This window comes from Oncorhynchus clarkii, chromosome 23 (genome assembly GCF_045791955.1).
Source record: "Oncorhynchus clarkii lewisi isolate Uvic-CL-2024 chromosome 23, UVic_Ocla_1.0, whole genome shotgun sequence".
NCBI classification, from domain to species: domain Eukaryota; kingdom Metazoa; phylum Chordata; class Actinopteri; order Salmoniformes; family Salmonidae; genus Oncorhynchus; species Oncorhynchus clarkii.
In genome coordinates this window covers 30,608,570-30,635,349 of record NC_092169.1, presented here as the reverse complement: position 1 = coordinate 30,635,349, position 26,780 = coordinate 30,608,570, and the positions used below count along the sequence as shown (strand labels likewise).

Below are 26,780 nucleotides of genomic sequence, written 5' to 3'. Positions count from 1 at the left end.
AACAGGAGGAGTGCTGGGATTGAGCCAAGACAGGCCAGGATAGGACAGGGAATTGGTCAGGATCAAACACAGAGCTGCTTTACCAATCCAAGCCACAAGAGGGCAGATGAAGACCTCAGCAAAACCAGGAGCCTATAGAAATGATTCAATGGTTTTACTGTCGCAAAACAGTTATGACATTTCAGAATTGCTCTTATTTCTGTGTGTGTGTGTGTGTGTGTGTGTGTGCATGACTACTGCATGCATATGTGCCTATGTGGGCATAGAGAATGAGAGAGAGGGACAGAGAGAGGGACAGAGAGAGGAAGTAGTAACTAAGAAAGACAGAGACATAATATTTGCTGTCTACAGGTTGGGTCTGGGTTTGGGTTGGTGTGCTTTGTTCTCCCAAGCACATTCCTCTGTGTCCACCGAGAAAGTTTGGCAGGTACACACCATCAAATAGCCAGGAGAAATAGAGACACACCCTATATAATACAGGCACACACACACACACACAACTAAACAAGCATGCAAAACCACCATATATCTCATGCACCCTATCACTCAAACAACAGAACATTATTTATTTGTCTTTTTAATGAATATGGTCCATATACATACTCAACTTGATCGTATCAAAACTACTTTTAAACAATGCATAGTGGCTGAACAGCCTTAGTCAAACAGTCTACTATAGAAAACATGTATGTCTGCAGGCACTAAAACATTTTCTGGCAATTCTGGTCTCGGCTAAGTATTTCCTGGGATCTAATTCCAGACCAAATTCAATGTCTGGCCTTTCTCCCTAGATCATCTTTTCATGTGATGGTTTGGTTTGAAAAGAGGCCCTTCAGAACCATGAGGGACAGTCAACTAAGACCCATGGATCGTTGGTAGAGCATGAAAGCGTTGTGGGTTTGACTCCCACGGTGGACCAGTATGAAAATGCATGCACTCATTAAGTAGCTCTGGATAAGATCGTCTACTAAAATATAAATGTTAAAAATGTGTGAGGGTTTGGTTTGCACAAGGACCGAACTAGGACCCATTGATTGGGTATAAGGGTTTGGTTTGGAACGGGGCCCAACTAGGACATAGGTTGTGAGGGTTTGTTTTGGTTTGGAACAAGGACCATCTAGGACACAGGGATAGGGTGTGGGGGTTTGGTTTTGAACAGGGCCCAACTAAGACGCAGTGATAGGGTGTGGAGGTTTGGTTTGGAATGGGGCCTTGGCAGTTAACAGTGAGCTCTAGGGACGTCAACTCGTATAAAAATATAATATTTCTGAAATCACCCTGGACATTTTCAATGACTCAAGGTTTCATGGAAAGTGAATACTGGCTTGTGGAAAAATATTTTGTTTAAGATATTCATATTTTGGTAGATATTTTCTACACCACTGAGGTCTAACACGTTTTTATTGACAATAGTAGTATATATCAAATACTTTGCACAACTCAATAATATACATATTGATTGTTGCTCAAATCTAAACAGCACCATTGAACAGTTAAAGCACCATGTAGTATTATTATTGAATATGTAACTGATTTAGCCCTATGCGATTATCATTTCCATTTTTGCTAAACCGATATTGTATCTTCAGTAAATCTGAGTCTATTGTTGTATTATGGAGACTGGGTTACATCCACACTGGACCAATGTTGTCAATATTGGCGCTGGGTTTTTTATTCAAATAATCAAAGGGCAACCCCACCCTAGTACAATAACTCCACAGACAGGGCTGACTACAGTCTACAAATGTCAGACAGACAACACTGCAGAAATGGAGTGACCTTTTCTATCTGAATGGAGAGGTTTGCTTCCAGGTTTTGAATGTCCACAGTCACTGAACAACCAGAATGCAGCTATGTGAATGAATGTACAGCTATGCCATGCTTTGTCTCATTCACTTCTAGCACCTGTTGCTTTATCTAGTCCAGGTTGTATGAAATGTTTTATGATATATGAAGTATACCTGTGTAGTTCATCCAGTCAGTGAATAAAGCCTGAATAACAAGATATAAAGTGCTCCATCTCCTGTTCACTGTGAATTGGTCCTTTATGGAAGTTTTTCCTGGGTAAGCCCTATCAATACTTGTTTTAGGATATGTTTACAGTGTAATTTAATAGCAATCTTGGTGTAACTCAAAAATATGATTTATCGCTACATCTGCATTTGAAAGCTATGAGGGGTGCTCTTAACCTAACATATGGTTTATCTGAGTGCAAACTTGGTAAGAATTATAATACTTTCCATCACACAAAATACATAATTCATAAAATGGTCTTCATCCCAAATGGCACCCTATTCCCTATTTAGTGCACTAATTTTCATCAGGCTCCATAGGGTTCTGGTCAAAGGTAGTGCAAAATATAGGGAATAGGGTGCCATTTGGGATGTACACTTAGTGCTGCCAGGGGACATGGAGTACTTTTTAAGGTTTACTGGCCAAAGGGACATCCGTACAGCTATGTGATGGCTGCAGATGTAGGACACTTCTTCACACCCTCAAGGCACTTTAAACTCAACAACACAACAGTGAGAATCTTGAATTCTTTTTGTTTGGTTCCTGACAAAACATCCAAAAGATCCTCAATCTTTATTGGACTGTGTGTGCAACATGTTTTTGCTAGATTAAGACTTGGCTTGGTTTACTTCTCAAAATATATATTTTGCCATCTGGATTATGTTATATAAAATACATTTATTAAAAGACACAATAAGAAAATTAAGGAGATATTCTACTATGAACTGTGAACCAATCACTCTTCTGATTGTGTCTCCATCTCGTTTCACACATGTCCATAATATCGCACAAGCCCACAACCCTGTCTGCATCTCAAATAGCACCCTATTCTCCCCTATATAGTACACTACTTTTGACCAGGGCCCATATGGCTCTGCTCAAAAGTAGTGCACTATATAGGGAAAAGGGTGCCACCTGGGACATAGACGCAACCATCCCCCTCCTCCTACCCCTCACTCTTTGGCTTGATGAGGTGTCCATTGAAAGTGACGTAGGTATCAAAGTCATCGCTGAAGATGGCGTTCTCTCTCTCCCCTTTGAACAGCCTGACCCACACCTGGTCCTCTCTCTCCAGCTCTAGCATCAGGCTCTGGCTCTGCATGATACTCCGGTCACTGGGCTGAGCGTACAGGATCACCACCTCCCTCTCGTTATGCATCACGTGCACATACGTCTCCTTCTGGTTCCACGTGTGCACGTTCAGGCTGAAGTAGTAGATCCCTGGCACGTAGCAGTAGAACTTGCCGGTGAACATGTTGAAGTGGCCGTAGAGGTTGACGAGCTCGGTGTCGAACACTAAGGTCTGGTAGTAGTCGTTGGAGTGGATGGCCTTCTTGCGGCCCACGGAGAAAGCAGCGTACTGCGCCTTGCAGGGTTCACCCGGGGTCCCTATGCTCCCTTTGGTTCCCCTGATGCCATTGGGCCCTCGGGGACCGGACTGGCCAGACTTACCGGATTTACCGTACGGTCCTCGCTGGCCGCTGTCCCCCTTCTCACCTGGAGGAGGAAGAAGTAGAAATGTTAGTAAAACTTCAGTACATGCAACTTTTCAAGGCAATAAGAAGAGGTTACCTCAGGTCAGTGAATGCAGTCAAAGGTCGTGGTTTAAGGTAAGACTACAGATAAATTATTGTGTTTGTGTCTGACACAGATTTGCCCACTGCTTTGCATAGCTAGTGGTCATTCACCATAACAGTTACAGTACCACATCTGTTTTCACATTCTCAGCATCCAAGATGTACAACATGGCAGATACAAATACCCACAGCTGTTGTCCCCTCTCCTAACCCAGTGGTTCCCAAACATGTTTTCGCCCAAAGCCTTTAATCGCCTCATCCTTATCCCCCAAGACACAACTTGAGTCCCAAATTACACCTTATTCCTTATATAGTGCACTTATTTTGACCAGGGCCCATAGGCACTATGTATGCAATAGGGTGCCATTTGGAATGCAGACACAGTCCAGTTTCACAGCCCACCAGTGAGTCCTAACCCACTACTTTTCCTAACCCTGGGGAACAATTTACTTACCCACAAACCCAAAGCGTTTGTCCACTCTCATCTTTGTGGAGAGTCACCAAGCTCATCCTGCTTGCCAAAGACCCTGCATGCCTGTGTGGTTTAGCCTGACCCTGAACTGATCTTGGCAGAGACATTATTCTGGTTAGAAAGGTATGAGAGGCTCGCTGACTCTCGAAAGCCTTGTGTGTAGTTGCTAGTTGCGAGCTTCAGTTGCTAACTTTAGACCCATTTGCTATTCGGCCCTTTACCTTTAAGGCAAATTAACCAATCTGCTTTCTGCTACACTGGACCACTAATTTGATGTTCTTGCAACTCTTTAAATGGAAAGTGCTGTCCCCCAGTGATTCAGGTTCTCCAAACGGTTGAAGTTAAGTTCAAGTTAATTGCGTCCACCAACCATCTCTCCTCAGAAATTGAGCCTGGGAACAAGGTAAAGTTTAAGTACGTAAATTCACTTAACTTAATGTGGTTGTCAGTAGTAGTGCAGGTGACCAACCTACCTTTGAGGATGGTGATGTTGATCTGTGGCACCGCTTGGTACTGTGGGTACTGTTGTGGGTAGTGGGGGTTGGAATAATGAGGAGGGGGCTGCTCTCCAGGGTCACAACACCGCCGACAGTCTTTACCCCTCACTTCACTACCAGGGGCAATAGAAAACAACGTCAATGGATACATCCCAAATGGCAACCTATTCCCTATTTTGTGCAATACTTTTGGCCCATATAGGGACCCTGGTCAATAGTAGTGCACTATATAGAGAATGGGGTGCCACTCAGAGGGGTAGTATATAGGAGTAGTATGCAGTAGTACCTGACATCTCTGTGGTAGACCCTGGTGTTTGTCCTGGGGTCTGTCCTAGGGTCTGTCCTGAGGTCTGTTGTCTCACTGTCCCTGTCTCTGTTCTGGTCTTGTTCCTGGTCGTAGGGGGTCCGGTAGGGTTCACCTGAGACCACCAACAGGAGCAGTACCACCCACGCACACAGGGCAGAGGGCGTATGCCCACCCCGCACTGTCATCTTCGGGAAACAGGAAGTGACATCAGTCATAATCAGGAAGTGATTGAGCTCATATGGTAATTAACTCCATATCTTCTCCAATGTACTTTGAGAAGGAGATGAGGAGAGAGGACACAGGAAATCAAGGAGATACAATTGAGATTCATCCATAAAAAAAATGTATGGTTGTTCTGCACTTTAGTTTTGCCATGAATGGACCTCTTTCTTTCTTTCTTTAGGACAGTGATTACTACATAATCGGTGAAGTTGGGGACAGACCCAGTGTCTCTGGAGACAGAGTGGTTGGCCTGCTACATAATGTGTTTGTGGGATAAACCAAACTCATATATTCTCATCTGTTTTCACTTGGATGGCTATGACACCTCAATATGACAAACAACAACAGTGTGCGTCCCAAATGTCACTATATAGTGCATTACGTTTTACAAGGGCTCTGGTCAAAAGTGGTGCACTATATAGGGAATATGGTATCATTTGAGACGGAGACAGACTGTACTCTCAGAGGGTGAGCAAGCTCTGTACTGGTGGTGCCCCGATCCCGCAGCTGAATCAACTTTAGGAGACGCTCCTGGCACTTGCTGGACTTTCTTGGGCGCCCTGAAGCCTTCTTCACAACAATTGAACCGCTCTCCTTGAAGTTCTTGATGATCCGATAAATGGTTGATTTATGTGCAATTTTCCTGCCAGCAATATCCTTGCCCGTGAAGCCCTTTTTGTGCAAAGCAATGATGACGGCACATGTTTCCTTGCAGGCAACCATGTTTGACAGAGGAAGAACAATGATTCCAAGCACCACCCTCCTTTTGAAGCTTCCAGTCTGTTATTCGAACTCAATCAGCATGACAGAGTGATCTCCAGCCCTGTCCTCGTCAACACTCACACCTGTGTTAACGAGAAAATCACTGACATGATGTCAGCTGGTCCTTTTGTGGCAGGGCAGAAATGCAGGGGAAATGTTTTGGGGGATTCAGTTCATTTGCATGGCAAAGAGGGACTTTTTCAATCCTATAGAAAATTTGTGGGCAGAACTGAAAAAGTGTGTGCGAGCAAGGGGGCCTATAAACCTTACTCAGTTACACCAGCTCTGTCAGGAGGACTGTGCCAAAATTCACCCAACTTATTGTGGGAAGCTTGTGGAAGGCTACCCGAAACATTTGACCCAAGTTAAACAATTGAAAGGCAATGTTACCAAATACTAATTGAGTGTATGTAAACTTCTGACCCACTGGGAATGTGATGAAAGATTAAATAAATCATTCTCTCTACTATTATTCTGACATTTCACATTCTTAAAATAAAGTGGTGATCCTAACTGGCCTAAGACAGGGAATTTTTACTAGGATTAAATGTCAGGAATTGTGAAAAAGTGAGTTTAAATGTATTTGACTAAGGTGTATGTAAACCTCTGACTTCAACTGTATACACTACCGGTCAAAAGTTTTAGAACACCTTCTCATTCAAGGGTTTTTCTTTCATTTTAATATTTTTACATTATAGAATAATAGTGAAGACATCAAAACTATGAAATAACACATAAGGAATCATGTAGTAACCAAAAAAGTGTTAAACAAATCAAAATAGATATTATATTTGAGATTCTTCAAATAGCCACCCTTTGCCTTGATGACAGCTTTGCACAACATTTGCAATTTACAAATTAGGCTATTTGGCAGTCTTATTGGTTAGGGGTAGAAGCTGTCTCGGAGCTTTTTGGTCCAAGAGCCGATGCTCCGGTATCGTTTTGCAGAGGGCACCAGATTGAGCAGTCTATGGTTTCGGTGGCTGGATTCTTTGGCAGTTTTTTGGGCCTTCCTCTGACACTGCCTGGTGTAAAGGTCCTAGATGGCAGGGAGCTTGGTGCCAGTGATGTACTGGGCTGTCTGCACTACCGTTTGTAGCGCTTTGCAGTCAAGGGCGGTGATGCATCCAGTTAAAATGCTCTTGATGGTGAAGCTGTATAACTTTTTGAGGATCTGAGGGCCCATGCCAAATCTTTTCAGCCTCCTGAGGGGGAAGAGGCCCTCCCATGTCCTCTTCATAACTGTGTGGGTGTGGGTGGACCATGTTAAGTCCTTAGTGATATAGACGCCAAGGAACTTGAAGCTCTCAACCTACTCCACAAGAGCCCCGTCGATGTGGATGGGGTGTTCGCTCCCCTCTTTCTCCAATAGTCCACAATCAGCTCCTTGGTCTTACTGATGTTGAGAGGGAGGTTGTTGTCCTGGTACCTCACGGCTAAGTCTCTGACCTTCTCCCTGTAGGCTGACTCATCGCAGTTGGTGATCACGCCTACCAATGTCGTATCGTCAGAAAACTTGATGGTGTTGGAATCATGCACAGCCACACAGTCATGGGTGAACAGGGAGTACAGAAGGGGACTAAGTACACACCCCTGAGGGACACCTGTGTTGAGGGTCAGCGGATGAGCTTGGAGGGTACTATGGTGTTGAATACTGAGCTGTAGTCTATGAACAGCATTCTCACATAGTTATTTCCTGTCTTGTCCAGGAAGGAGAGGGCAGTGTGAAGTGCAATTGAAATGGCGTATTCTGTGGATCTGTTGGAGTGGTATGTGAATTGGAGTGAGTCTAGGGTGTCTGGGATGATGGTGTAGATGTGTGCCATGATCAGCTTTTCAAAGCACTTCATAAATACAGAAGTGAGTGCTACAGGGCGATAGTCATTTAGGCAAGTTACCTTGGAGATCTTGGGAACAGGGACAATGGTGGTTAGCTTAAAACATGTTGGGATTACAGACTGGGACAAGGAGAGATTGAAAATGTCTGGGAAGACATCTGCCAGCTGGCCTGTGCATGCTTTGAGAACGTGCCCTGGGATTCCATCTGTGATTCTTAACCTGTTTAAATTATTGTTATCATGCCAGAGTTGGGAAGACTAAATAACACTGGAGAATTTGCTATATATAATCAGAAGGATAGAATTATGGTCAGATTTGCCAAACAGGGGGTGGGGGAGAGCTTTGTATGCATCTCTTTGTGTGGAGTAAAGGTGGTCTAGGATTTAATTTTTAATTAAGTTTGCCTGCATTAAAGTCCCCGGCCACTAGGAGGGCTGCTTCTGGGTGAGCATTTTCTTCTTTGCTTATGGCCTTACAGAGTTGGTTGAGAGGGGTTTTAGTGCCAGCTTCATTCTGTGGTGTTAAATAGACGACTACGAATAATTTGGATGAGAACTCTCTTGTTAGATAGTGTGGTCTACAGCATGTCATAAGCTACCCTACCTCAGGTGAAAAATACCTTGAGACTTCTTTAATATTAGACATCGCACACCAGCTGTTATTGACAAATAGACACACACCCCCTCCCCTAGTCTTACCAGAGGTAGCATTTCTGTTCTGCCGGTGCATGGAAAATCCCGCTACCTCTATATTGTCCGTGTCGTCGTTCAGCCACGTCTTGGTGAAACATTTGATGTTACAGTTTTTGATGGCCCTTTGGTAGGATAATCTTAATCGTAGGCCATACATTTTATTTTCCAATGATTGCACAATAGCAAGAAGAATGGATGGCAGTGTGAGTTTACTCGCTCGCCTACGGATTCTCAGACGGCTGCCCGATCTGCGGCCCCTTTTCCTGTGTCTTTTCTTCACGCAAAAGGTGTGAATCTGGGCCTGTTCCAGTGAAAGCAGGATATCCTTCTTGTCGGACTCGTTAAAGGAAAAAGTTTCTTCCAGTCCACGGTGAGTAATCACTGTTCTGATGTCCAGATGTTATTTTTGGTCATAAGAGACGTTAGAGGCAACATTGTGTACACAATAAGTTAACAAATAAGTTACACAAAATTCTCACCCAGAACAAAATAACAAAATATCACAATTGGTTGGGAGAATGTAAAAAGTCAGCCATGTTCTTCGGCGCCATCTTGACATACATACAGTGGGGCAAAAAAGTATTTAGTCAGCCACCAATTGTGCAAGTTCTCCCACTTAAAAAGATGAGAGAGGCCTGTAATTTTCATCATAGGTACACTTCAACTATGACAGACAAAAATCACATTGTAGGATTTTTTATGAATTAATTTGCAAATTATGGTGGAAAATGGAAGTATTTGGTCACCTACAAACAAGCAAGATTTCTGGCTCTCACAGACCTGTAACTTCTTCTTTAAGAGGCTCCCCTGTCCTCCACTCGTTACCTGTATTAATGGCACCCGTTTGAACTTGTTATCAGTATAAAAGACACCTGTCCACAACCTCAAACAGTCACACTCCAAACTCCAGTATAGCCAAGACCAAAGAGCTGTCAAAGGACACCAGAAACAAAACTGTAGACCTGCACCAGGCTGGGAAGACTGAATCTGCAATAGGTAAGCAGCTTGGTTTGAAGAAATCAACCGTGGGAGCAATTATTAGGAAATGGAAGACATACAAGACCACTGATAATCTCCCTCGATCTTGGGCTCCACGCAAGATCTCACCCCGTGGGGTCAAGATGATCACAAGAACGGTGAGCAAAAATCCCAGAACCACACTGGAGGACCTAGTGAATGACCTGCAGAGAGCTGGGACCAAAGTAGCAAAGCCTACCATCAGTAACACACTATGCCGCCAAGGACTCAAATCCTGCAGTGCCAGACGTGTCCCCTGCTTAAGCCAGTACATGTCCAGGCCCGTCTGAAGTTTGCTAGAGAGCATTTGGATGATCCAGAAGAAGATTGGGAGAATGTCATATGGTCAGATGAAACCAAAATATAACTTTTTGGTAAAAACTCAACTCGTCGTGTTTGGAGGACAAAGAATGCTGAGTTGCATCCAAAGAACACCATACCTACTGTGAAGCATGGGGGTGGAAACATCATGCTTTGGGGCTGTTTTTCTGCAAAGGATGACTGATCCGTGTAAAGGAAAGAATGTATGGGGCCATGTATTGTGAGATTTTGAGTGAGAACCTCATTCCATCAGCAAGGGCATTGAAGATGAAACGTGGCTGGGTCTTTCAGCATGACAATGATCCCAAACACACCGCCTGGGCAACGAAGGAGTGGATTCGTAAGAAGCATTTCAAGGTCCTGCAGTGGCCTAGCCAGTCTCCAGATCTCAACCCCATAGAAAATCTTTGGAGGGAGTTTAAAGTCCGTGTTGCCCAGCAACAGCCCCAAAACATCACTGCTCTTGAGGAGATCTGCATGGCGGAATGGGCCAAAATACCAGCAACAATGTGTGAAAACCTTGTGAAGACTTACAGAAAACGTTTGACCTCTGTCATTGCCAACAAAGGGTATATAACAAAGTCTTGAGATAAACTTTTGTTATTGACCAAATACTTATTTTTCCATCATAATTTGCAAAAAAATGCATTAAAAATTTGATTTTCTCATTTTGTGTCATAGTTGAAGTGTACCTATGATAAAAATTACAGGCCTCTCATCTTTTTAAGTGGGAGAACTTGCACAATTGGTGGCTGACTAAATACTTTTTTGCCCCACTGTATATACATACATACAAATGCATATATTTTAAAAATATATATTTTTCCTTTATTACTCTCCAAACCCACCACCCCTCCCCCAATTGGAGCAAACTAGTGAACAACAACGCTGAGGCCTGTATTTCCAGCGTATACATACTATACACATTTTATGGACACAACCTATTACAATAGTTATGTTTTGTTTGTTTTTACTCTTGTCCTTCCTCTACGCTCAACCTCTCCTATCCATGTCTGATGTCCATCCAGTTTGATTTCTATTAGCCATAGCTTTCAAACTGTGTTCTTTCACAAAAGTTCTTAACCTATATACGTTTTACAGACACAGTATGTTTTACATTAGTTATCTTGTTGTTATTAGTTATTAGTCCCAACCTTCAGCTCCATTCAACCCCTCCCGTCTATCTCTTAACACCATTCATATTGGATTTCTATTTGCCATATATTTTTCAACTGTGCTGTGATGTTTCACAAAAGTTCTGAACCTTTCTATTCTCATTGTTTCGACAGATTGTAAATTGAAAACAAAAGTTTTCGCAAAAAGTATTATTATATTATTGATCGATTGACTATGACTTTTGAGATCACCCAGTAGTGCTATCTGCAAGGTAAGCTCCAGGTAAATATTGCAATTCTTCAGGCTTTCCTGGACCTGTGATCAAAAACAAGCTACAAATGGACAGTACCAAAACAAATTATCTAATGAATCTGCCTATTTGCAGCAAAATCTGCAGAGCTTGGAAGATTGTATCCCCCATATAAATACATCTATTGGTTGCAAGAATTTAGTATAATAATTTAAATAGAAAAATTCTAAGTTTTGAATCCGGTGTCATTTTGCGTATCAGTTCATAAACCATGTGCCATGGAATCGGCACGTCAAAAATCTCTTCCCAACTACTTTGCAATCTATATGGCACGGCTGTCAATTTTTGGGGTCCTTAAATGAAACTGGTAAACTTTTTTATTTATCACAATTGTCTTTAACCAATTATGGTCTTTAATGCAGGTTTGACAGACAAGTTCCTTACTTTTTCCCCCTTCCACTTTCCTCTTCCATTTTTGCGGTAATGCTACAATTAGTTGGCTGTAATTTTGGGTATTGCAGACATTTCCATGTTTTTGTTGTCTGCATGTGTGACATAACTCACCAGTCGTATTTATGATATAATTTACAAAGATTATACCTTTTTTAAACATATCATAAAATTTGTATATTTGAGTTTAACCACAATATTTGTTGTATTACTTGTTCTGTCTTTTCTGGTTGTCACGGCTGTTGAAAGGAGAGGACCAAGGTGCAGCGTTGTGAGCGTACATTTTCTTTTATTTAATCTAAATAACGCCGAACAAAACAATAAACACTACAAAAACAAACTGTGAAGCTCAACGGCTATGTGCCCTAAACAAAGTCAACTTCCCACCAAGACAGGTGGAAAAAAAGGCTACCTAAGTATGGTTCTCAATCAGAGACAACGATAGACAGCTGCCTCTGATTGAGAACCACACCCGGCCAAACACAACGAAATAGAAAACATATAAATAAAGAAACTAGAATGCCCACGCTAGTCACACCCTGGCCTAACCAAAATAGAAAATTAAAGCCTCTCTATGGCCAGGGCATGACACTGGTGGATTACATTGAAATTGCAACCAACTTTCTAAGGCTTGTCTTAAAAAATAGCAATATTTGGGAGATGATTTCCTTTTCAAATAACTGAAAGTGAGAGATTGTAATCTGAATAAAGGGAAAAGGGCCTTTCTTGAATATAGGGTGAGACATTCTTACTAATTTGCTAGAGATCCAGTTCCGATTTAAGTATAACTTTTGTATGACTGAAGCCTTTAGTGAGAAGTCTAATGCTTTAATATTTAATCATTTCTGCCCTCCTCCTATTCATTATATAAATATGCCCGTTTAATTTTGTTATTTGTTAAACATATTTCCTTTCTCACGAACAAGCATTTTCTCTTTCCCCAAGTAGGCATCCTTTTGTATTTCCCAGTAAGAGTAACACTCAGTCTTTCTCTCCACATGTTGAACACAATATACGTGTGTGCTTTCTGCAGATGTATTTATTGCATTCTACACAAGTGGTGCTGGTTTTATTGTCTCTTCGACAATGGCATCTTTTCCATTTCTTGTCAACACATGTATCCACTGCATCCATCAGAGATCTGTTGCTCTCGCATTGAGATGAAGCTTGGGAAAGCTCCTTTTCACCCAAACATAATTCTAAAAGTGCAACCAGAACCATTCAAAACAAAACACATCAAAGACACTTGTTTATTTTGGACCTGCGCAAATATCTATACACACGAAAGCCTCCTGGTCAAAATGACCCACAACATCATGTTCGTATACAAAATCTACACAGATATTCCACAACACATCAGTGTGTCCACCTTTTGAAGTTAGGTTCATGACCATAAATTAGGAAAAGTAATTTAATTTCATGAAGAAAAGGAGAGGTTAACTAGTATTTTAGACAACTCAAAGGTGGAAATGGGTCAAATTGACCCGCAACATAATAGGAGGGTTAAAAAACTAAAAGAGCATATAAGCAAATAGGTAAACTGGGATATTACTCAAGAGTTAATAAGGGTGATTTTTCCACAAATAGAAAGGTATTTAACCTTTTCATGGTGGCAAGATCTTATTTATTTTTGCCAACTTTCTATTAAAATGTATTGGAGTGAGATCCTTTCTTTCTTTCGGGATATGTATACCGAGTATATCCACATCACCATCAGACCATTTTATTGGTAAACTACACGGTAATGTAAAATGTATATTTTTTTGTGATCCAATACGTAATACAGTACATTTGATACTATATTAATTTGGTTGTAATCCAGAGAGGTTAAAAAAATGATCTAGATCCCTATGGAGGGATCCAGGTTGTGGATTTAAAAGAAAACATGAATCATCAGCGTACAATGACATCTTCGTTTTTAAATCCTGTATTTCTAATCCCTTGATATTACAGTTGGATCTGTTTTTGATGGCCATAATAAATAGATATGCCGATAGTGGACAACCTTGTTTTACTAGTTTAAAACTTTCTGAGAAGTAGCCATCATTTACTATTTTACACCTAGGGTTATTATACATCATTTTAACCCATTGTAGAAGAGATTCTCCAAAATTTAAATGTTCCAGGCATTTCTATATAAACTCCAGTCGTACTATATAAAAAGCCTTTTCAAAGTCAGCAATGAATAGCAGTCCTGGTTTCCCAGATTTTTCAGTGTTCTATTGTTTCCAGTTTTTGACTTATATTATCTCCAACGTATCCTCCATGTAAAAAACCTGTCTGGTTAGAATGAATAATGTCCAACAATATACATTTTGCAAGAATTTCTGCATCACGACACTGAAGTGTAACGGGCCTCCAATTTTTATATTTCCCACTTGTATCCTGTTTCAGTAATAATTCATTCATACATTCTTGTTGAGTGTCTGATAATCTACCATTTACATAGAAGTTGTTATAACATGCTAATAACGGTCCTCTGAGTATATCAAAAAAGGTTTGGTATACCTCAACTGGTATGCCATCCAGCCCTTGAGTTTTCCCAGACTTAAAGGCTTTAATTGCGTCGATAAATTCCTCCTCTGTAATTTCACCTTCACATGAGTCTTTCTGTATGGCTGTTAATTTTATATTATTAATTGAAACAAATCTATATAATTAGCTTCATTTAGAGGAGATGGAGGAGACTGAAATGAAAACATATGCTTAAAGTACTTTGCTTCCTCTTTCAAAATATAATTTGGTGAATCATGGGTAACTCCATCGTTTGTAACAAGTTTCAGTAAATTATTTTTGGTAGCATTTCTATGTTGAAGATTAAAAAATAATTTGGTGCATTTTTCCCCATATTCCATCCAGTTTGCTTTAATATTATAATATATTACCATTTATTTTAGTTTTTCCTCTAACCTATTCTGAGCCTCTATGGTACAGTTTTTATTGCTCTCCATCTGTTATGTTAGACCTGTTTCCTTTGTTAGTATGGACTCCTTTGACCTACATTGCTTTTGTTTTAGAAATGAATACTGAACACTTTAAAAGTGTCCCATACACTAAGGGGATTTGCTGTACCTATGTAATGTCGGAAAAATTAAGTTATAAATTCCTCTGTCCTAGTTAAAAACAAGTTATCCGATAGGCTTTGATTACATTTCCAATATCATTGGTTTATTGGTTTGACTTGATTTTGTACACTTGGGGCCTGTTCAGGAGAATGGAAATTTACAGAATGTTCAGATAAAAATGTATTGTGTACATCAGATATGATCGTTATTATTACATATATATTTATGTTTATTTAACTAGGCAAGTCAGTTAAGAACAAATTCCTATTTACAATGACTGCCTACCAAAAGGCAAAAGGCCTCCTGTGGGGACGGGGGCTGGGATTAAAAATATAGGACAAAACACACATCACGACAAGAAAGACACCACAACACTACATAAAAAAAGACCTAGCACAGGCAGGAATATGTTCCAGGATTCTTCCGATGGCATTGAGGAGTACACCACATCAGTCACTGGCTTCATCAATAAGTGCATCGATGACATCATCCCCACAGTGACTGTACGTACATACCCCAACCAGAAGCCATGGATTACAGGCAACATTTGCACTCAGCTAAAGGGTAGAGCTGCCGCTTTCAAAGAGCGGGACTCTAACCCGGAAGCTTATAAGAAATCCCGCTATGCCCTCCGACGACCCATCAAACAGGCAAAGCATGAATACAGGACTAAGATCGAATCGTACTACACCAGCTCCGATGCTCGTCAGATGTGGCAGGGCTTGCAAACTATTGCAGACTACAAAGGGAAGCACACCCGAGAGCTGCCCAGTAACACAAGCCTACCAGACAAGCTAAATTACTTCTATGCTCGCTTCTTCTGCAAGTAACACTGAAACAAGCATGAGAGGATCAGCTGTTCCGGATGACTGTGTGATTACGCTCGCCGCAGCCGATGTGAGTAAGAACTTTAAACAGGTCAACATTCACAAGGCCGCAAGGCCAGACGGATTACCAGGACGTGTACTCCGAGCATGCGCTGACCAAATGGCAAGTGTCTTCACTGACAACTTCAACCTCTCCCTGTCGGAGTCTGTAATACCAACATGTTTCAAGTAGACCATCATAGTCCCTGTGCCCAAAAACACTAAGATAACCTGCCTAAATGACTACCGACCCGTAGCACTCACGTCTGTAGCCACGGAGTGCTTTGAAAGGCTGGTCATGGCTCAAATCAACACCATTTTCCCAGAAACCCTAGACCCACTCCAATTTGCATACCGCCCCAACAGATCCACAGATGATGCAATCTCTATTTCACTCCACATGGCCCTTTCACACTTGGACAAAAGGAACACCTATGTGAGAATGCTATTCATTGATTACAGCTCTGCGTTCAACACCATAGTGCCTTCAAAGCTCATCACCAAGCTAAGGACCCTGGGACTAAACACCTCCCTCTGCAACTGGATCCTGGACTTCCTGACGGGCCACCCCCAGGTGGTAAGGGCAGGTAACAACACATCCGCAACGCTGATCCTCAACTCGGGAGCCCCTTAGGGGTGCGTGCTCAGTCCCCTTCTGTACTCCCTGTTCACTCATGACTGCACGGCCAGGCACGACTCCAACACCATCATTAAGTTTGCCGATGACACAACAGTGTAGGCCTGATCACCGACAATGATGATACAGCCTATAGGGAGGAGGTCAGAGACGGGGCCGTGTGGTACCAGGACAACAACCTCTCCCTAAATGTGATCAAGACAAAGGAGATGATCGTGGAGTACAGGAAAGCAGGTTGAGAGCTTCAAGTTTCTTGGTGTCCTCATCACCAACAACCTAACATGGTCCAAACACACCAAGACAGTCGTGAAGATGGCACAACAAAATCTATTCCCCCTCAGGAGACTGAAGAAATGTGTGATGGGTCCTCAGATCCTCAGAAGATTCTACAGCTGTACCATCGAGAGCATCCTGACTGGTTGCATCACTGCCTGGTATGGAAACTGCTCGGCCTCCGACTGCAAGGCACTACAGAGGATAATGTGTACGGCCCAATACATCACCTGGGCCAAGCTTCCTGCCATCCAGCCTCTCTAGTCATAGACTTGTCTCTGCTACCGTACGGCAAGCGGTACCAAAGCCCCAAGTCTAGGTCCAAGAGGCTTCTAAACAACTTCTACCCCCAAGCCATAAGGCTCCTGAACATCTAATCAAATGGCTACCCAAACTATTTGCATTGCCCCCCCCCCCCCCTCTCTCTTTACACTGCTGCTACTCTCTGTTATTATCTATGCATAGTCACTTTAATAACTCTATCTACATGTACATATTACCTCAATTACCTCGGCTAACCGGTGTCCCCGCACATTAACTCTGTACTGGTAAACCCTGTATATATACTCAATATTGTTATTTTACTGCTGCTCTCTAATCATTTGTTACTTTTATTTAAATCTTTGACCAGAGTCTGCAGTGTGTGTGTAAGTGCATGAGTGCTGGAGGCGAGCAAAGGCTCAGGAGAGAGGAGGGAGTGTGGCGGGGGTACCTGTACCAGACAGGGGTAGACAGGCTAGACGGTGAACCGATCGCCAGGTGGAATCCAAGCAGCAGTGCAGCAGGCAACGGGAGTCGGTGTCACAGCCACTTGGGAGAAGCTTTTTTTAGGAGGCAGATTCCTTGTAGAAAACCCCAGCTAGCTAGCCAGACTCTGTCCACCGTTTTTCTTCCACGTGAAAAAGGAGGTCGTTAGCTAGCTATATCACTTCAGTTTCGGCGAATGGTCCTTTTAAAACGTCCAAACAAAGTTGTCCTGTGGCTGTTGTATTTTGGAGATTTGCGAGGAGGATATCTTCTGATGTGATCAACGCAACAATATTGTTTCTTATTGAGGTAGCTTACAATTTTAGTGTCCTGGCTGCATGTCAGTTCAAGTTGGAATTGATATGATGATGATTGTAATAAATTAATATAGCCAAAGATTATCATGCTTCGCATCTTTCTCTGATAAATCTACTGTCAGATAGATTGACATATTTATTAGAAGACGTGTGTGCTCTATTGATGCTCTATTCAAGTCACGTCCTTTGCAGTTTCTTTCTCAGATTTGTATTCAAAAAGTTTTAACAAGTAGTCACCTGAGATCTGTACTCAAATATATTTTTTTACGTAGTTGCTTTCGCAGAGTTGTATTTAAAGTTTTGGGGATCTGCATTCAAATAGTTATAGTCACCTCCAACATAACTAGAATTTCGATATCATGGATGGTCAGTCCTTGCATCCATAGCGTTGTCTATGCATTTGACAGTGGTTACATTTCTCCAGGCCCATCCCTCACCTTTTTACCAAAACAGCGGCAGGTTGGCCACTTTGTTTTTGTTTCATTAAGGATTCTAGCTTTAAGGTAGTGATAACCTAACTCCCTCGGACCGCCCTGAAGATCAGATACAGTGTGTTTGAAGATTACCTGAATCCAAAGGTCAAGTTAAGGGTCACTGCTCTCTTATCCTTGATAGGAATGTGATGTTACTCTTTGGATCAGGACTATGGGATGAGAGAAAGGGTAGAATCCACGCCCCAACGAGGGCAAGGTGGATACAACTCAATATTAGGAAGGTGTTCTTAATGTTTTGTACACTCAGTGTATATTTGATGTAGACATAACAAGAAATATTGCAACGTCATACAATAAGTTGTAATACAATGCAATACAATGCAATATATGATATTTAGACTGCGATGCATCTACAAATATAATGACGAGAGGACATAACCCTAACCTTAAAAATCCACTTTAAAACAGCCACTCACTTAAATGGCCACTGATCTTTTTTATCCTCAATCAAATAATGACTTCCTCTGCAATTTGACAGAAAGTTTCACTGCGTTTTACCAGAGAGTGAGTACCAAATGGCACCCTATTCCCTATGTACAGTAGTGGCCCCTGGTCAAAAGTAGTGCTCTATAAATGCAATAGAGTGCCATTTGGGACTAGACTGCGGTCCATTATCAAAGGAAGTGGTCAATTGCCTGTGATCCATTCAGTGAAATACAGGGTAGAGCATTACCTTTCAGTGTAATGGTAGGGCTTGATTGTTTTTCTTATCCAATTAGGAGATCGTATCCCTCTAAAGTCTGGAATTACAACACACACACATATGCATGCACGCACACACAAACACACTCTCCTCTCTCCGTAACAAGGTTATTGCTAGCATCACAGCCGCTTTTAACCCGGGGGTCACTGTTTCAGGGTTTGATTTTGTTTCCTGTGATGCGATGTGGTTGAAATGGTTTTCCAAAACGAAGCCATGCGGTCAGCTTTTAAAGCAACCACTTTAGAAAACATAGCATCACACACAACCACATCAACACACACAAATATGTGGCACAGACACACGCACACACGCACCCACCCACACACACACACACACATGTACACATTCAGTAAGTAGAGCTGTGCTTTTGAAGTCAACAGGCCAGACAGAACACTACTACCAATTAACCATTGAACAAAATATCTGTGAACCACTGTGGTAGTAAATCAGACAGAGGTTGCGTCCCAAATGGTGCCCTATTCCCTATATGGTGAACTACTTTTAACCCCTATGGGCCCTGGTTAACATAAGTGTACTAAAAAGGGAATAGGGTGCCAGACAATCAACACAAATAGAAGGGACTGTTTGTACTGGCCGAGGAGGTATATTCACGGTCTGATAAGGTACAAGTCTAAGAATAGATAAACAGTAGCTACGTTGTTAACAAAGGATGGAAGAAGAAAGAAAAGACACCAGCGAATGAAACAAGACAGAAGATATCAAAAGTATAATCAGTTTGTGTGTGTGTGTGTGTTTTCATGCATGGGTGTGAGACTGGATCTCCTCAAGAGCACAATAATCTTGCTGGTGCGTCTGGAGAAGTTCAAAGCAGCGGCATCATGCACCTATGATTTTAGAGAGGGCACGAGGTATGTGAGGATGGAGGGGGGCTGGTCCGGAAGCATTTTTCAAACCCCTGAAACAGCTCTAAATCCAAAGCCATATTCATTATGCCTAATTCTATGTAAAAACATGTATAATTTTCTACATAGGTTATCTAAGCATATCTCTTTACCTGTTCAGTTGTCATTTGAATGAATGATGCACATTGATTCTGTAAGAACTTTTACGCCTTAGAAGAGTTTATTACAACTGCCACACTGGTATATAGCAACATAACCCCATAATTAAAGAAATGTTTGTATTTTCTAAAGTCTAGCAACCTTGCAAGAATGCGTGCCAGCGAAGATAGTTAAACAAGATACTCTAACTGGTAGCACAGTAGCCTTTAGGCAGCACAGAAGCCAGTAAATGACTGTAGATTTACAGGACCTTTAATGTAACACAAATTTACAACATATTACTGGAACACCTGACTGCTGTATTTCTAGAATTAGTGTAGTGGAATGCCATTGAGCCCGCATAATGCATTGCACTTTACAGTACTGTACTGTAATATATAATTACAGTAGCTATCTGTAAAATAAAATGCTGTAAATCTACAACAATTTGTTACAGTGTGAGGTTGGGAGTTTGGGAACCTCTCTAGCTAGCTAGCTAAAGTCAACTTCATAAAATTGCTATGTGGCTAGTATTACAGTGAAACAACAAAACGTTTTGGTTTTATTTATTCATCAAGAAGGAATCAATAGAGATAAATAGTAATGGCGTCTTTTTGTAGGCACTATCTCCACCATGGTTCGTTGGACAAAGGCTATGGGAAAATGTATTGAGTTTTTGTAGGGTTTTTGGATAAACGCTGAAAATTAGGTCTGTGGTAAACACAGGCTTAGGAGATCTTATATGTTTTGTGAGATAATCTTCACCAGCTAATGTAACCTTTTGTGAATTTTGAAGTATTTCTGTAATACAAAAAATCACAAAGCACATAAAATGATTCGTATTTCATAAATGTCATGTTAACTGACTGATATTATCTCATAGAACAAAACGTATAAGATTTCCTAAGCCTGTGTTAACCTCAGACCTTATTTTCGGCATTTATCGCAAAAACCTATTCTTTCCCCATTGTTTTTCCTGAACGAACTAGAGGTAACTCATTTCCGTTTTTTTAGGACAACAAGCTGGTGAGCTCTGTATGCTACATAAATTGATCAAATTCATTTACAAACACACCTCCTGCGAGTCCTGCCCATCACTGGCAGTTAAAATCAAATCAAATAATGTGTGTGTCACTTGACACTCTCTCCTCCCCTGACGACACTGTCTGCATGCATTAGATTATCTAGCTCGCTGCCTAGCATATCTTTGCTCCATGGTGCACCTTAGAAGGAACCACTTACTGGGAGAATAGGGAGGGGGTACACTTTGCCTGGTCCGGAAACAGTGGTTGTGAGTGACTATTTACAGCAAACCAGACATCACTTTATGCCTCTCCTAAATCATGTTAGCAATATAGATCTGTAATATTCAAAGCTGATATCTAACAAAACCAGTGTTCAAATACTAAAGTATGCACTTTCTGAGTTTTCTCATAAGACAGACATGATTTTGAACAAAGGACGATTCCTCATTTTGTGTTTGAGTTGGTGTTCCTCTTCAAGCCCCTATCATGTTTACAATCCCACTTCCGATATCTTCCTAACCATCCCCCCTCTTTCCTCCGGATCCCCTCCAGAGATGTTTACACTACAGTGGCAGACACACAAACATGCTGTATATATGCACAAACACTGTATATATGCACGCACGCACGCACACACACACACTGTACATACACACACACACACACATGCATACACACACGGACATACGCTTCGGACCAGCAAGTTTAGGGAACATGAGAAAAATGGTAAATCTCCAACCACAGTCCTGACCTTACTGTAAACTGTGTTGCATAACCCATAGTGTTATTACTTCCCATATCTCCAGGGAACTCCGGCTGTGTGTGTGTGTGTGTGTGTGTGTGTGTGTGTGTGTGTGTGTGTGTGTGTGTGTGTGTGTGTGTGTGTGTGTGTGTGTGTGTGTGTGTGTGTGTGTGTGTGTTAAGCATTTATAACAGATTAGTAAATAGTTTGTTTATATTTTATTAATCCAGTCATAAGATGTTTGATATAGGTCCTTATAAACCATTTATTAAACAGTAGTTAAATATTTTGGGGGGGCCTCATCTAAAGTTTGGGATACTTACACTTTACAAATGTTTTGGGTGACCAATGTAATTTCTAACAAAAATATGGAAAGATTAAATCGTCTGTGACAGTAGAAGAGTCACGTTGTCGTTTTGAGATAGGTTCCCCTGTCTTACTCTCTGTCATGTTTGGGTGTTGCTTGTTATCATTACTTCATGTCTTAAAGTAATGATGGACTGTCGTTTCTTTGCTTATTTGAGCTGTTCGTGCCATAATATGGACTTGGTCTTTAACTTCTTGGTGACAGGGGGGTAGTATTTTCACGTCCGGATGAAATGCATGCCCAAATTCAACTGCCTGCTACTCATCCCCAGAAGATAGGATATGCATATTATTAGATTTGGATAGAAAACACTCTGAAGTTTCTAAAACTGTTTGAATCATGTCTGTGAGTATAACAGAACTTATTTAGCAGACGAAACTCTGAGGACAAACCATTCAGATTTTATTTTTTTGAGGTCACTCTCTTTTCAATGAGGTTTCATTGGGAATACAGATTTCTAAGGGTCCTTCTTGCAGTTCCTATCGCTTCCACTGGATGTCAACAGTCTTTAGAAATTGGTTGAGGTTAATCCTTTGTGTAATGAAGAAGTACGGACATCTTGAACGAGGGTCACTTGAAGTGTACTGTTAGATAGAGACGGGTGACCAGAAAGCTAGCTACAGTTTGTTTTCCTCCTGTATTGAACACAGATCATCCCGCCTTAAATTTTATCAATTATTTACGTAAAAAAATACCTAAAGTTGTATTACAAAAGTAGTTTGAAATGTTTTGGCAAAGTTTACAGGTAACTTTTGAGATATTGTAGTCACGTTGGTCAAGTTGGAACCGGTGTTTTTCTGGATCACCGCTCCGAATAAATGGACATTTTGGATATATATCGACGGAATTAATCGAACAAAAGGACCATTTGTGATGTTTATGGGACATATTGGAGTGCCTACAAAAGAAGCTCGTCAAAGGTAAGGCATGAATTATATTTTTATTTCTGCGTTTTGTGTCGCGCCTGCAGGGTTGAAATATGGTTTCTCTCTTTGTTTACAGAGGTGCTATCCTCAGATAATAGCATCGTTTGCTTTCGCCGAAAAGCCTTTTTGAAATGTGAAATGTTGGCTGGATTCACAACAAGTGTAGCTTTAATTTGCTATCTTGCATGTGTGATTTAATGAAAGTTTGATTTTTATAGTAATTTATTTTTGGCTCTTTCTGCATTTTCTTTTGGTGCTCTGAATTTGGCTCTCTGCATTTTCCCTGGCTTTTGGTGAGCGTCCCACATATCCCAGAGAGGTTAACGGGCATCCCACATATCCCAGAGAGGTTAACGAGCGTCCCACATATCCCAGACAAACCGCGGACCCAGCTTCCGGCAGAGAAGGCGAAGGGGCAGGTTTCGGGTCGAGAGCCAGACCCTGTCCCCTGGTGCGAACACTGGGGCCTCACTGCGGCGACGGTCTGCGCCAATTTTCTGGCGCCTTATGGCACGCTGAAGGTGGACGTGGGCTGCCTCCCAGGTCTCCTCAGCGTGCCGAAACCAATTGTCCACCGCAGGGGCCTCGGTCTGGCTCTGATGCCAAGGAGCCAGAACCGGCTGATACCCTAATACACATTGAAAGGGAGTAAGGTTAGTGGAGGAGTGACGTAGCGAGTTCTGAGCCATCTCTGCCCAGGGCACGAACTTCGCCCACTCCCCCGGCCGATCCTGGCAATAAGACCGCAGAAACCTACCCACATCCTGGTTAACTCTCTCCACCTGCCCATTACTCTCGGGGTGAAAACCTGAGGTAAAACTAACCGAGATCCCCAGACGCTCCATGAACGCCTTCCAGACCCTTGATGTGAACTGGGGACCCCGATCAGACACTATATCCTCAGGCACCCCATAGTGCCGGAAAACGTGTGTAAACAGGGCCTCTGCAGTTTGTAAGGCCGTAGGGAGACCGGGCAAAGGGAGGAGACGACAGGACTTAGAAAACCGATCCACAACGACCAGGATCGTGGTGTAACCCTGTAAAGGTGGAAGATCGGTCAAAAAATCCACCGACAGGTGCGACCACGGCCGTTGAGGAACGGGTAGAGGTTGTAGCTTACCTCTGGGCAGGTGTCTAGGAGCCTTGCACTGGGCGCACACCGAGCAGGAAGAAACATAAATCCTCACGTCCTTAGCTAAAGTGGGCCACCAGTATCTCCCGTCAAGACAGCGCATCGTCCGACCTATCCCAGGATGACCAGAGGAGGGTGACGTGTGAGCCCAATATATCAATCGGTCGCGGACAGCAGACGGAACGTACAGACGACCAGCTGGACACTCAGGGGGAGAAGGCTCTGCACGTGACGCCCGCTCAATGTCCGCGTCCAGCTCCCACACTACTGGCGCCACCAAACACGAAGCTATCCCTCCGGTAGTAATTGGAAAACCCCAAAAAACGCTGCAACTCCTTTACCGTGGTTGGAGTCGGCCAATTACGCACGGCTGTAATGCGGTCGCTCTCCATCTCCACTCCTGAAGTGGAAATCCGATGCCCTAGGAAGGAGATGGATTGTTGGAAAAACAAGCATTTCTCAGACTTGACATATAGAGGTTAACGAAATAGGACTATCTTCTGTATATCCTCCCTACATTGTCACAATACAACTGATTGGCTCAAACGCATTAAGAAGGAAAGATATTCCACAAATTTACTTTTAACAAGGCACGCCTGTTAATTGAAAAAAGTGACTACCCCAAGAGTGTGCAATGCTGTCATCAAGGCAAAGGGTGGCTACTTTGAAGAATCTAAAATCTAAAATATATTTTGATTTGTTTAACACTTTTTTGGTTCCTACATGATTACATATGTGTTAATTCATAATGTTGATGTCTTCACTATTATTCTACAATGTAGAAAATAGATTTTTTTTTAAATAAGAAAAACTCTTGAATGAGTAGGTGTGTCCAAACTTTTGACTGGTACTGTAGACGGACGGACAGACAGACAGGCAGGCAGGCAGACAGGCAGGCAGGCAGACAGACAGACAGACAGACAGACAAGCAGACAGACAGGCAGACAGACAGGCAGACGAAAACAAAAACACAGTCATGGTAAGCACAAATCACCCAGAAAAAAATGTTATATTCATCCACAAATTAATCCCGAATCAATACTTTAAATTGCCTGAATGGCACCAGGCATTTTTTTTCAGTAATGAGGCCAGTGTTTGAATTCATTTGTTGTTGTAGAGAGGAGGAAGTAGAACCCTTCAGGAATTTCACAGTTTCCCATAATTTAGCCGGGTTCCCATTACAATATGGAAGAGCGGTTACATAATAATCAGATTTAGCCTTTTTGATTGGTTTTACACAATGATTCCTCAATTGCTTAAAAGCTTGCCAGTCTGGGCCAAGCATGTGCTCCTGGCCTTTACCCATGCATCATCTCGTTTTACAAATCAAATTGTATTGGTCACATACACGTGTTTAGCAGATGTTATTGTGGGTGTAGCGAAATGCTTGTGTTTCTAGCTCCGACAGTGCAGTAAAATCTAAAAAGTAATATCTAACAATTTCACAACATATACCCAATACACACAAATCTAAGTAAAGGAATGGAATTAAGAATATATAAATATATGGATGAGCAATGTAGACTAAGATACAGTAGAATAGTATAGAATACAGTATATGCATATGAGATGAGTAATGCAAGATATGTAAACATTATTTAAGTGACTAGTGTTCCATTAATTAAAGTGGCCAGAGATTTCAAGTCTATGTACATAGTCAGCAGCCTCTAATGTGCTAGTGATGTCTATTTAACAGTCTGATGGCCTTGAGATAGATGCTGTTTTTCAGTCTCTTGGTCCCAGCTTTGATGCACCTTTTGATGCAGGCAGTGGCTCGGGTGGCGGTTGTCCTTGATGATCTTTTTGGCCTTCCTGTGACATCGGTGCTGGAGGTGTCCTAGAGGGTAGGTTGTTTGCCCCCGGTGATGCGTTGGGCTGTAAAAGTTTGTGAGGGTTTCAGGTGCCAAGCCAAAATTCCTCAGCCTCCTGAGGTTGAAGAGGCGCTTTTGCGCCTTCTTCACCACACTGTCTGTGTGGGTGGACCATTTCAGTTTGTCAGTGATGTATACACCAACGTACTTGAAGCTTTCCACATTCTCCACTGTGGTCCTGTCAATGTTGATAGGGTGGTGCTCCCTCTGCTGATTCCTGAAGTCCACAATCATCTCCTTTGTTTTGTTGACGTTGAGTGAGAGGCTATTTTCCTAGCACCTCGCTCCCAGAGGCCTCAACTCCTCCCTGTAGGCTGTCTCGCCTACTACTGTTGTGTCGTCTGCAAACTTGATGATTGAGTTGGAGATGTGCTTGGCCATGCAGTCATGTGTGAACAGGGAGTTCAGGAGGGGGCTGAGCACGCACCCTTCTGGGGACCCAGTGTTGAGGATCAGCGAAGTGGAGATGTTGTTTCCTACCTTCACCACCTGGGGGAGGCCCGTCATGAAGTCCAGAACCCAGTTGCACAGGGCGGGGTTCAGTCCCAGGGCCTCGAGCTTAATGATGAGCTTGGAGGGTACTATGGTGTTCAATGCTGAGCTATAGTCAATGAACTACATTCTTAAGTATTCTCCTTGTCCAGATGGGATAGGGCAGTGTGCAGTGTGATGGTGATTGCATCGTCTGTGGATATATTGGGGTGGTAAGCAAAGTGAAATGAGTCTAGGGTGATAGGTAAGTTAGAAGTGATATGATCCTTGATTAGTCTCTCAAAGCACTTCATGATGACAGAATTGAGTGCTACGGGGCGATAGTCATTTAGTTCAGTTATCTTTGCTTTCTTGGGTACAGGAACAATGGTGGCCATCTTGAAGCATGTGGGGATAGCAGACTGGGATAGGGAGAGATTGAAAATGTCCGTAAACACACCATCAAGCTGGTCTGTGCATGCTCTGAGGACTCCTGGGCCGGCAGCCTTGCGAGGGTTAACACGCTTAAATGTCTTACTCACGTCGGCCACGGTGAAGGATAGCCCACAGTCCTTGGTAGCGGGCCGTGTCGGTGGCACTGTGCTATC

The 26,780-nt window shown here is 42.3% G+C and overlaps 1 protein-coding gene across 6 annotated transcripts in view; it reads right to left on the bottom strand.

The window, feature by feature from the left end:
* Positions 1–564: 564 nt before the first annotated feature.
* Positions 565–26,780, bottom strand: part of LOC139381683 (C1q and TNF related 1) — a 37,126-nt gene continuing 10,910 nt past the window's right edge. For 3 of the 6 annotated variants that reach the window (XM_071125377.1, XM_071125376.1, XM_071125380.1), the window contains 3 exons: positions 4,846–5,051; positions 4,536–4,672; positions 565–3,510 (listed from right to left, as the gene is read on the bottom strand). In XM_071125377.1, coding sequence (XP_070981478.1) covers positions 2,960–3,510; positions 4,536–4,672; positions 4,846–5,051 — 894 coding nt within the window. In that variant the 3' untranslated portion in view covers positions 565–2,959. Of the gene's footprint in view, positions 3,511–4,535; positions 4,673–4,845; positions 5,052–18,006; positions 18,084–18,607; positions 19,230–26,780 lie in introns of those variants that run through there. The other 3 variants (XM_071125379.1, XM_071125378.1, XM_071125381.1) reach the window with 2 other exon arrangements.